The sequence below is a fragment of the Pholcus phalangioides genome, unplaced genomic scaffold (assembly GCF_987345545.1).
Source record: "Pholcus phalangioides strain wild (caught in Gottingen) unplaced genomic scaffold, Ppha-v1.0 ptg000013l_1, whole genome shotgun sequence".
Lineage (NCBI taxonomy): Eukaryota > Metazoa > Arthropoda > Arachnida > Araneae > Pholcidae > Pholcus > Pholcus phalangioides.
The window spans coordinates 4,005,992-4,018,354 of record NW_028301606.1 but is presented as its reverse complement, the minus strand read 5'-3'; the positions used below and the strand labels follow the sequence as shown (position 1 = coordinate 4,018,354).

The 12,363-nt window shown below is 34.6% G+C and overlaps 1 protein-coding gene across 3 annotated transcripts in view; it reads left to right on the top strand.

Moving 5' to 3' along the window:
- The window catches only part of LOC149078486 (sorting nexin-13-like), a 42,367-nt gene extending 31,489 nt beyond the window's left edge, over window positions 1–10,878 (top strand). Inside the window, exons 19-25 of one of the 3 annotated variants that reach the window (XM_089240600.1) lie at window positions 1,944–2,086; window positions 3,247–3,462; window positions 4,387–4,569; window positions 4,981–5,123; window positions 5,499–5,567; window positions 6,679–6,791; window positions 8,294–10,878. In XM_089240600.1, the coding sequence (XP_089096726.1) occupies window positions 1,944–2,086; window positions 3,247–3,462; window positions 4,387–4,569; window positions 4,981–5,123; window positions 5,499–5,567; window positions 6,679–6,791; window positions 8,294–8,784 (1,358 nt within the window). In that variant the 3' untranslated portion in view covers window positions 8,785–10,878. Of the gene's footprint in view, window positions 1–1,943; window positions 2,087–3,246; window positions 3,463–4,386; window positions 4,570–4,980; window positions 5,124–5,498; window positions 5,568–6,678; window positions 6,792–8,293 lie in introns of those variants that run through there. The other 2 variants (XM_089240601.1, XM_089240602.1) reach the window with 2 other exon arrangements.
- The last annotated feature ends 1,485 nt before the right edge of the window (window positions 10,879–12,363 follow it).

Genomic DNA, 12,363 nt, shown 5'->3' with positions numbered 1-12,363 from the left:
AATATAGCACGTGCTTCACTAAAATACGTAATGCATAACAATGCGTAATTGGTCAATATTTACAGTGCACCACAATAAGCAATACAACACAATACCTCATGCACCGCAATACCACATAATATGCAATGCATCTCACTAAACAAAGCACCATCATACGCAATGAGCCACAATAATCCGTAAGCACTGCATTACAATAAGCAATACAGCACTCAGTGCACTACAACACATAAAGCATCACAATCAGTAATGTAGTAATGTGTGTATTCAGTAATATTGTACACCACAAATAAGCAATGCAGCATAGTATGCGATGCATCGCAATAAGCAAAGCACTATAAAAAGCACTATAGTACGCAATGCACCACAATATGCATTAAACGTGGCATTATGATGAGATCTGTCCAATGCCTCGCCCTGGGTACCCGGATCCACCCTCTGTGTTGGGAGCACTGGTGATGACATACCTCTGGGTACATGCACAAAACTTGATCCCTACAGGTCAAGCGGTTCCCGATGTCCCCTCAGGAGTTAAATCAATACTTGACCCAAAATCGTAACCGACTTCCGTAACACAAAAACGTAGCAGATTTCCGTCACTCAAAAACGTAATATAAAATCGTCACTAATTTCGGTTGCTTAGAAACAGGCCCTTTTCGAGTTAGTGATTTTATATTATAGAGTAGATAATGCACTGAATTGATAATTTTTAAAATGAAAAATTTGCATGCCGGCAGCATTCAATCATTTTTTTAAAAAGTCTGTGATAGCCCGCTGCTTCATTTTCTTTGTGGTACACAGTTGCAGAAACTTTTCAATTTCATCCAAAAGTTCAGATTGGAGGAAGCATTCTCTTGGCCCATTAAAAAGTTCCTAATTGTTTTCAAAGCTTTTGAAGCTTGATTTCCCAAAATATTTCGTCAAAAGTTGGCTTCTGGTTCATCATCTGATTCTGCCGCACTGCCATCTATGATCTTAAATGATCACAACAGCTTTTGAAAACAAGACAACAATGAATCAACTCAGAGATGAGAGTGTGGGTGTCACTAACACATGCTCAGAGGCAATAAAGCCCTCTTCCTAATGAAAAACAAATTTGTGCCTCCTGTTGCCTAGCATGTTAACATTTTTCCAACCCCTGCCTACCTGGAATTTTTATACAAGGCATATTATTTTAGTCAGTTTGATAAATCCTTTCACATTAAGTGGTGATCTTCCATTAAATTTTAAAAGGTTCATGTTAAGTGTCATTTTTAACATATCGCCATAAAGAATGACAGGACTAAGAATTTTTTTTAGTTTAACCAGCGTTTCATGTTAAGTGGGTTCACATTAATGAGGTTTAACTGTATTATGCGCAAATATTTTAAGTTTTCTCTTTTTTTGGAAAAATTGAATTATAAAATTACTTATGAATTAATTTATTAAGGAAATACTTAGTAGGAGACAGGCCCTTACCAGATGTAGGACCCGGTGCAAAAATAATAGCAGGGGCCCCTTAACCCTGATTGGTTTTTTTTTCTTCTGTAAGAGAGGGGAATCGAAAGTATTTAAAAAATGAAAATCCAGAATAAATGAAATAATACCAGAATTGATGAAAATTTAGAATTTATTAAAAAAAATTATTCCAGACATGACAAAAATTCTGAATTTAGTAAAGAAATAATTCTATAATTATTTATTTCTAGATGAAAATGTAGATTTACAGAATTGATGAAAATTCAGTACTTAAGAAGGAAATTATTGTTACCGTAAATGTGGGGGAACACACCCTCAAAATGTGGGGGCCGGTGTGATCAGCCAAGTGGCTCCAGTGCCTGATATTTATGAAGAATCCTAATTTCTGTTATTAATTTTTAAAAAAATTAGGTTTTTATTGGTTTTTTTAAGTTGGCTAATGAAAACAGATTCTAGATTTTGTGATTTAATGGTATTTTCCCTCATAGGTATCACTCACCATGCTGGTAAGACCTTTGCTGTGTACGCTATTGCTGTGTGTCATCAGCGTATTGATGGGACCGAGCAAAAGTGGTTTGTTGTCCGACGTTACAGTGAGTTTCATGACTTCCATAAAGCAGTAAATGAAAAGGTACAAACAAAATATTATTTTTTTTTAGATTGTTTTTATCCATATTCTGTAATGAAATGTATGCCATATTTGTGCAATTATATGATTAGAGTCTTATTTTTCTTGTGGTATTTTTTGCCTCCTTGATAATATGTCTTTTTCATGCCCTCTCGTGAACTTCTGTTTCTTTCTCAGCAGATGACGCCTTTATTCATCACAATGCTTCTCAAATGATGTGTGATGTGACAGTTTGAGATAAAATTATATCTAAAATAGCAATTATGATAGTAATTACAGACCAGTGTGTCCTAGTGTTTAAGAGTAAAGCTGAAGCAATTCAAGATCAGGCAGAAGTGGCATGAGATATTTTAAATTTTAATCTCGTTCTACAAGTGCTACAAAAAGAAAATATATTAACCCCTAATGAATTCAGTGATTCACTTCACCCAAAAAATGTTATTTTATTTTAAAAAAGAGCTGAAAACAGTTGAAGCTTGTATTTGAACAACTTTTTTTTTTCCTTCTACAAAAATTAGTCATCATTCATAGATGTATCTGAAATTCTGGCATTTTCATCTGGTTCCTTGTCAACTTATGTGATGACTTTTGCAGTGACTAACAAGAGCTGTGTTTCACTTACTATACAGTGCTTTGTGTCTCATCCTCCTGTCTCTATACTAGTGTATTTTAAGCTTTTTCCGATATGCCAATGTGAATGTAAAAAAATTAAGGCATATTATTTACATATCATATATATCTGTACAAGAATATCAGCTGAGAATTTTTTCCTCGAGAAATAATTCTGCTTTTTATAGTTGAAAATCTGAGTGAGCCACTTTGTACAGTAAAACTTGTCTATAACAACACTGTGTAGGGACCTGGAGAATTATTGTTATAGACAGGTTATTGTTGTAGACAGTTTGAGTATTTGCGCTATTTCCTAATAAATATGAATTCTGTCCACCTGGACCAAAGAAAATAACATGGGCATGTTTATCGTTATAGAGAGTATAGAGTTATACACAGGTGTTGCTTTATTATATCTCTCATCTTCGATTAACTATTTTATGGATTAATTTCAATGATTGATTCATCTTTTGATTCACTTTTTACCCAAATTCATGCATTTGGAATATTAGAATTATATGATAAAAAATATCTGAAAGTTTTCTTTCTTTCAGTTTTCCATTCTGTCCAGTTTTGATTTCCCCAGCAAGAAAGCTTTCAATAACCTCAGCCGCCAACTAATGGAGAAGCGGCGACACATGCTCAATGAATACTTGCAGTTTCTGTTATCTGCAGATGTTTTGGGAAAGTGTAATGGTCTTCAACTGATGATTCATAATTTCCTTGAACCCAGGGACTGTGGAAATGAGAAAAAATCTCTTGTCCGTAGTGTGAGTTTTTCAATGAATTTCATTTTTTCGCACTCACAGAGTGGAAAATATTAACATATTTTTCAGTGATTATTTTCCGTGATTGTACAATAGGCTCTGAACTATCCGGCCTAATATGGTGGAAGAATGGATTGGGTAGGACGAAGTGCTCTAAATGCTCACTTCCTACCCCCATCAATAATAAAGTGAATTTTCCTGATTGAAATTTTTTCTGAATACATTTAAACTGCCTTCATGTTTTAAACTGTTTTTAAAGTCATTAACAAAGAAAATTATGATAATTAAATAAATTACTAATTAGTTTTCAAAAATTGAAATAATTAGATTAAAAATTGAAGTGATGGCATATGCCAGTGTAACCACCTGATCGGTTAATAGTTGATTTTTCACAGCCACATTCGAAAAACAATTTATGAGCAGCTTTGGAATCGCTCAAAAATGATTGAATTTTTAATTACAGTAGTGCAGAGACCGGATAGTTGCGAGTCTGCTGTAATTTGAAAAATCACAAATATTCTTATTCCGTCATTTTCTTGAAACTAACCCTATCCTGAAATTATATGCAGCTCCCTGGAGCCCAAAGCCATAGTGAGGGAGGGGACTTATGGGTCTGATCATTCCCCCCCCCCCCCCCAAATCAAAATGTCAGAAAATGAATGTTTGGCTAGGTGTGTAGAATAGCATGGTTAAACATATCGTTCTACCACTTTATTTAACCCCCCATTTCCCTTCCAAAAATTACTAGTCGTCTCCCTCAGAAAGAAACCTCTAGCTATGGCTCTGCAATATACAAATATTTACTTTTAAAACCTCAAACTGTAACTTATCGATAAAAAAAATTGTATTTTCTTATTTTGGTCAATAAATTGTCATCAGTATTTACCCGTTTTGTTTTAATTTTTCAAAATATTTTTTTCCATGTAGGTTGAAACATTTGTCACTCCAATCAAATCGTCTGTTAAGACTGTTGGGAATGCTATAAAAATTGTGCCTCATACTTTATTTGGATTGAAAGATGGTTTGGTCAGAGCTCTCAGTAGAAATGCAGATCCAAATTCTGACTATCCTTTCGAAACAGTCAAAGTATCAGCTGGTTTAGACTTGGATGTAAGCTATCATTCTCTTGACATTTGTTTCATTCTTTGAATCTTGTGTAGCCAATCTATACCAACCCAAAATGCTTCCATAGTCTATAGGCCAGTTTGAGTCATTGAAAACTTCTAAACAGGCTATAGGGAAATTTGACTGTGTATTATATCCTATGTTATCGTTATAGCTTGTTGTCATTGTATATTACAATTCCCTTATCATATATTTTGTAAAATGAAATGAGTTTTTTTTTTTTTCAAATTATTTGTTTCCCACAAATTGATTGAATATTTAATTTGTTCTCATCAGTATGCTCATGTTGAATTGTTTTATGCAGAATGAAGTATATCTTAGTGTGGTTTTTGCAATTATGAAAATTGTAGTGAAATTTTTATCTTTTTCTTATTTTTTCTCCAAATATCCATACAGGCTGATGATATTCCACTTCGGATAATATTGCTTTTGATAGATGAAGTTTTTGATTTGAAGAACAAAGATCAGTGGTTTCGTCGAAGAATCATGGTTCTGCTGCGGCAAATAATCAAGACTACACAGGGTAATGTGATAAACCGGTAGGTTATTATTAATTTTTTGTAGGGTTCCAAAAGATTGTGATTTTTCTTATGTGTGGTTACTTTCAACTTTAGTTGAAATGATTTATAAAGAGAACCCCCATAAGCATACTTTTCATCATTGTCACATTACTTAAACAGTTTTTATACATTAGGAGCTGTATCTACCAACAAAAATTCTCATTAAACCAAGTCACACGCTAAATCTATTTCCCAGTTGAAAAAATCAAATTTTAAAAATGAAGCGATTCCTTCGAGAAAGAGGGCATTTCTTAAACTTGATACAAACATTTGATTGAATTGGGTAGCATTGCTAACTTACTGTATTCTGACTATTTTTTGAAAATTTCTTTTCATATTTTTTTGTACTTCTAGGAAACTTACTGAGTATGTGGGTAGCAGGATATCAGTGATGCAAGTGGCCGAGTGCCTGAAAGTCTTAAGGTGAATTATTTTATAAATTTGTGAACATACTAGTTAAAATAAACTTATTTCAAAATTTACTTTTATTTCTTATATAAACTTATTTTTAACTTATATTAAAGTGATTTTTTCAGGGCTTGCCTTTTATAAATATAAAATTATTAAATAAATACAAATTCGAACTTGAATAGCAAAACTACCTACTTAATACTTTACTACCTCACCAACCATCAACTTTGTCCATATCGCTATATTGCAATTTACTGCCATTAATAAGTTGGGTAGGAAATGAAGGCACCATCTTTCGATGGTTGCCTCAAGCTCGTCAAGCTCATTAAGGAAAATATCTTGTTATCTATATTCTTCCCCCCCCCCCCCAGTTTGAACCTGGGACCTGTTGGCAATCTTCACTGTGGTAGATTAGCATCTTACCACCATTCCACGCATTCGCATTTAATGATGCAGGTCTAAATTCAACAAGTACAGTGAACTGTGTGTGTGTTCCACGGGCCAGGGCTGGGACCGGGAGGGGGGGGGTGTAAAGAGTACAACTGCCCCAGGTGGCAAATTTTTGGGGCTGATAAATTTTATTGGGAGGGGAATAAAAAAAACAAATTTGTTGAATTTTACAGAAGATAGGAATCATAAAATCATGTTTGCCCCTTTCTCACTAAAGTCCTGGTTTCCATACCCTGTTGTAGGCACATTTTCCCTTTCAGGGGAGTAACTACAATTTTTGCAAGATCATTATCTAGGGCTTTGATAGAAATGGTGAATGCAAGAATTGTGTGAAAATATTTCATATAATATACAGTGAAACCTTTCTATAATGATACTATAGGGACCTAGAAAAAATATTGTTGTAGGCAGTTTGTGCATTTACACCGTTTCCTGTTGAATAGGAATTCTACTGGGACCAAAGAAAATATTGTTATTGACAGTATCGTTATACACAAGTTTCGATAATTTAAAGTCACCACACAGTGCTTTGCCAGTGAAAGATATATGTGACTGGTTTACCATGTGCCTGTGTTGATAGAGGCTTCATTAATCAATAGAATATTGTTATTTTGATAAAATATACAAAGTCCTTTGTCTTTCCCACCTTATGGTAAAATTTTTTTTTTTGCAGTCAAGCTTTTTGGCCTGGTGGTTTTCTTGCTGAACCCCAATTAGAGCGTGATCAAAATACCAAGCTGAGAACAAGGATCATGGCAAAGACTCTTTTGCTTTCCTTTGTTCCAGGTACTTTTTTTGCTTTCTATGAAATACAGTACAAGGGGTTTATTTAGTTTTTAATGTAAAAATATGCATGGGTTGCATATAATTGAAGGTGTCTTGTCTGCAGAATGTATAGTATTAACTTACTGCTGTAGTAGTTTTGATGGAAAAACTGTGGTCACATGCTCACAATAATTAGCATGATTATGATCTTTTTTTTCTCGCTAGGGTTTCAGTGCATTTTAGCAAATTATAATGGAAACCTTGTGCATTAATTTTTTTGTGAAAATGACTTTTTGGCAGTTTTAAATTGAGAACATCATATTTCACCTATTAGAGCTTTTGAGAAAAAACAAATCAGCGACAATCTGCTCTATGGAGAAAAAAATAAACCACTTTTTGTGTGTTATTCAATGGGATGTGTCCAATCTTTTTCTTTTTTGTTTCCTCCTGTAAAGTTGGAATTTTTTATATACAAGGTTTTAATTATACGGTGACAAAATATACTGGGTGTTTCAAAAAGAATCACCCAATTTGAAATATATATATTATGAAAAATATTGAACATAGACACTTGAGATTAATTTTATATTACATGGCTAATCATAAAGTTTTTTTTTTACAAATCAAATTAAAGGTGCTCAATATATTCAGTTTGTGATGCACAGCATATGTCTATACGGTAGTCAAATTTGTCCCAAACTTTTGCGAGCATGTTTGCATTCACTGCGAGTGAATTTCTGTGGACTACATGCGAAACTTTCGAATGCACTCCACATTTTCATCTGACATGCAGGAACAGCCAGGGGATTTCCCTTTACACAGACAAGCAGTGTCTTGGAATTGCTTATACCATCACCTAATGCTCTGACCGGTAGGGAGTTCAGCACCAAGGTATTGTCAACGAAAAGCATGAACAGTTGTTACATACTACAACTTCACAAAGCTTACAACACAAAACAATTTATGTTGTGTAGTCCCCATCTTGACAAACACTGAAGTAGTGGCTGAAGGAAGAGCATTAGCGCTACTTGTTGGCAACTGCGTGAAACTCGAGATTTTTCTCTTTCTTCCTATACATTATTCGATCAAAATGGATTAAAAGCTGAATAGTTATGACTTTTTTAAATTGGATGATTCTTTTTGAAACACCCTGTATATTTTTAATTATAATGCAGATTTATTGTGAAAAATCAAAGTAGAACTGGGACTGTCTAAATACCACAATAGTCCCATAGAGAAAGTGGTGTTCTGAGATCCCTGCTTATCTCTAACTACTTGTCTACCAATTTCCATACTCGCTCTTGAAAATTATTGAACCAAATCTCATTATCAAAACAAGATTCCCCCTCCTTATGCACTCATGGTTTGTGGGCCTTACTGGGTGGTCTTATGCATTGAACTGGCCCTGGGTAGCACTGTATTTTCAGCTATTTGGATATGTTTTTTATATCATTTATATATTTTTGGATGTTCAATGATTAATCTTTTTTTTTAAATTCACTTGTATCAAATATCTGTCATAGATGAAGTAAAACGAGTCATCGGCAGTGAGACCACATACAGAGGTTTGATGAAGGTTTATAACATGTTCCAGAGACCTGCATTGAATCGCCGCCTAGTGTATGTTTTGCTTGAGAGTCTCGTCACAGTTCTCTTCCCCAAGAATCATATCACCAAAATGATTGAGAGGCTGCACAGCAAGTCTCCAAGAACTTCACCCATTACTCCTATGAAAGAAGAACATTTTGGTGATGAAAATTGTAATAAGTGTTCAGAAACTATGAAAAAGATTAAAATATCACCATGTTCCTCGAGCGTCTTGAAAAATGCTAAAGTGAATCTAAAAAAGAAAGATTCCATCGACAATAAGAAGAAAACCAACAGTAAAGATAATATTCCTAAATTAAGCAGTAAGCGGAAGAAGTCTTCACCATCTTCTGTGTTTTACACAGATTCAGACAATTATGAACCTGCCGATGATGCCATTCTGTCCATTAAAAATTACTCGAGTTGATCATCACCAGCAGCTTTTATACATATATATATATATAATGGTATTAACCTAATTGTGATAATTTATGTTGAGTCTTTATGTATTTGATTGAGAGCAGCGATGGCTCTTTCACTTGAAATGCAATTTAAAAGTGCAATAATTTTACAGAAAATTTACCGAATTCATCACTGTCAAAGCGATATTTATTTAAGAATGAGAATTTTTTCATAAAGTGATATTTTATTTATCTATTAGATGGTTATCAATCAAAGTATATACGGGGTGCTACTATGTATATACAAAGTATATACTAAGGTAGCGGGGCATATGATATTTTACTGGTGAACCGTTGATCCTAGAGGTATACTTCCAATTAGAAAAAGTATTCAAATAACGTGCTGTACTCAGATGTGTCATTCATGTTGCATGCTGTTGTATAGTTATTAAACTGACATTGCTAACTTTTTATACGGACATCCTGTGCTTGCTCAAGAACCCAATTGCATAAAGTTGTTGCCCTGATGAAAAAAAAAATTCCACGTTTCTAAGTGCGATATGGGCTGAGATATTCAAATCTAAAAAACGGAAGACTTCATCAGGGGAGGCAGGGAAACAACTTTGTACAGTTGGGTTTTTGAGCATAGGGTGTTCGTATAAGAAGTTAACATTTTTATTTTAACAACATGGGCTCTGATCTTTACATATTTTTTTATTTTGCATATTTCGCTATTTTTATGTGGCATATTATGAAAATAGATATGATAGAGCATATTATGAACGTTTTAAGGCATACTTTGCATATTCCATAATTTCAATAAAAAGTGAATTTTTCCCCGATTTTTCGATTCCGCTTCAGACTGGTTTTTTGTTTCCCGTCTCTGACAAGAGTTGTAGGGCTAAGATTTTTATGCACGAAAACTGAAACGTCATGGCTAAGGGGTCGTTCAAGTATTACATAAGCAAATTTTTAGCCATTTTTGACCCCCCCTCCCCTCCCTGTCAGCAAAATTTTGTCATCAGCTCTGCCCCTCTATTCCTCTATTGGTAAAAAAACCCTGAAATTCAGGTTTTCAACCAATCAGCAATGCCACTGAATTTTTAGAGCATAAAATGCTAGCCCTTCTACGATGCTGTTGTGTATGGCTCTAGATCAGTTTCCCAACTATTTTTGTCCCATTGTCCACTTCAGAAATGTTTTTCTCCCATCGCCCCCAATGCAATCTAACCCATAGGATCCTATGTTATACCCATAGCTTCTAGCGTCCCTGGAACATTATATCCCCCATGTTGGAAATCACTGCTCTAGATTAATCATCTAAATCAGTGATGGAAACGTGGAAAGATTGGCTAAAATAGATCCATGGGGGGGGAGGGGGATTTTTTAATGAAATTTTGAGAGTTTTTACCAAATAAAAAAAATTGTTAGTTTTTTTTTTAACTTTGTGCAATGCTTTTCTAGGTCTAAATACATGGCTAGATAGTTTTGCCTATAAATGGCAGCACATTAATTCTGAATTTGGGGAGTGAAAAACTTACTCAAAAGGGAAATAGTGGCTTGATGAGATTACCATCACTGCATAGGGTCTCAATATTTAAAAAAATTTTTTTTTTTTTTTCGTGTTAAAAAATTGTGGTCTGCTTGGTACATCAACTGTAGAAAAAAATATTGAAAACAATGTTATTGATTTTCTTATACTCGTAGTTATTGGTAAAACGAAGAGTTTTTTGTTCATACAAGAAGTAATCGTTAAAAATAGTTTCGACTCCATCAACACTTCTCATTACCATATTATTTTGCTAAAACTAATGTTACCTGAGATAGGGATGAAAAAATTTTAGGGCATATTTAGTTTTTTAAGGGCATAAATACATTTTTATAGAGCATTCTTTACGTATTTTTAGGGCATGAAAAATCCTAGCCCTATTAATAACTGTACAACCCCTTGCAACATGAATGATATAAATACTACACGTTATTTGAATACTTTTTCTAACTGGAAGCCTGCCTCTAGGATCAAAGGTTCGCCAGTAAAACACCATATGCCTTGTTAGTTATGCACCCTGTATATACCTTATATACATGTATCGTTAGTTCTTAATAAATTGTGTTTTGTATTTGCTTGTTTTGTCATGTATCACGTGATAGACAATATTCCTGTCACAACTGACTGGATAAAAATTGCTGAAGTTCATCCTTTTTGTACGGGTTTAGTTTAGTCACCAATTCATCAATCTTTAATTCAACAGCAGCGCTATCTTAATGCATGGGGCCCATTCGGGCTGGTCACAGTTGGCCTTGAGTGCTGAGGGGGCTTCATGAGTTCTAGTTAAAATTTTCAAGAGTAAGCATGTAAATTGGTATAGGCAGGTATTCTTAGTCAGATAGTGGTTTCAGAAAAATCACTTTACCCAGAGGCCCACGATGCTCTTCAGACGGCCCTATTCAACATGTCTGGGTTTGAAATCAAAGTGTGTGGAAGAACTGTCCAGAATCAGCTTTAAACTGTAGAACCTGTATGTATAAAATGACTAGTTTGACAGGAAAATGATCAAATATGTACATCAATCTGTTCCTCCTTGGTTTCTGTATGGATACAATCACCCCGTAATAAAATTGAATGGAGGATTAGGTCAGTGGGTGACCAAAAGAGTGATTTAGAGCATATGTGCAAGCATACGAATGACCATAAGAGTAACCTGAGTGTGTGTGGGCATGGGAATGACCAAAAAAATGACTTGGAGACACAGGTGGTCGGTGTCAACCGGGTTATAGCACTGAGTAGCAAGTTTGATGAATGATCTGTCAAGAAAATTAAGTGGAAACTATTAGAATAACTTAAATTACTAGAATGGTGGCAAAATGTGTGTAGCTCACTGGTAGCTAAAACCATAAATCTACATGTTCCCGTTAATGAAGTTGAAATTATAAATTTCGTAAAAGTTAGTAATCTATAGCAGTGGTTCTTAACCCCAACTTTGAGGCGTGAATGTGAGCCGGTCTCCAGTATGAAGTATGAAAAAGTCTCCATAGAGTGCAGACAGACCTTCAAGGTTATACTTACATGAAAATTAAAGCTATGTTTTTAATTGAAATAATAATCATGCCAAGCATTGAATCAAAGAGTTCATCCGAGTTGTCAGTGAATATCTCCTCAATACGAAATCAAACATTCGTTTTCAATGGTTTACGTGAGCACCATGATCCCCACAAGGACAAAAATTCACTATAGAGGAGGCCCCACCCAAAGATTTCAGTCTAGGACAGGGCTTGACAAGCGCCATGGTAACTAAAAAATTGGCACTGAGGCCTGAAGTTTTTTTATGCATGATAACTGAATTGAAGGGCAGTGTTAAAAAACTAAAAATTTTGAGAAAACATGTCAGCCTCTGCTGGTCTCGGAATTCGGAGAATTTTTGTTCGTGCATTGTTAAATAGCATTAACAAAACTTGCAAACAGGCGCCGTCTTTGCCTTTCTGTAAATGTAATCGAAGAGGATCCAAGGCTGAATGGAAGCTAAAACCGAGTTATAGATAATGCTCTTTTAAATTGCATTAATGAATTATGCAGGTTTGACTCGTTACTTTACAATGCACAAAAA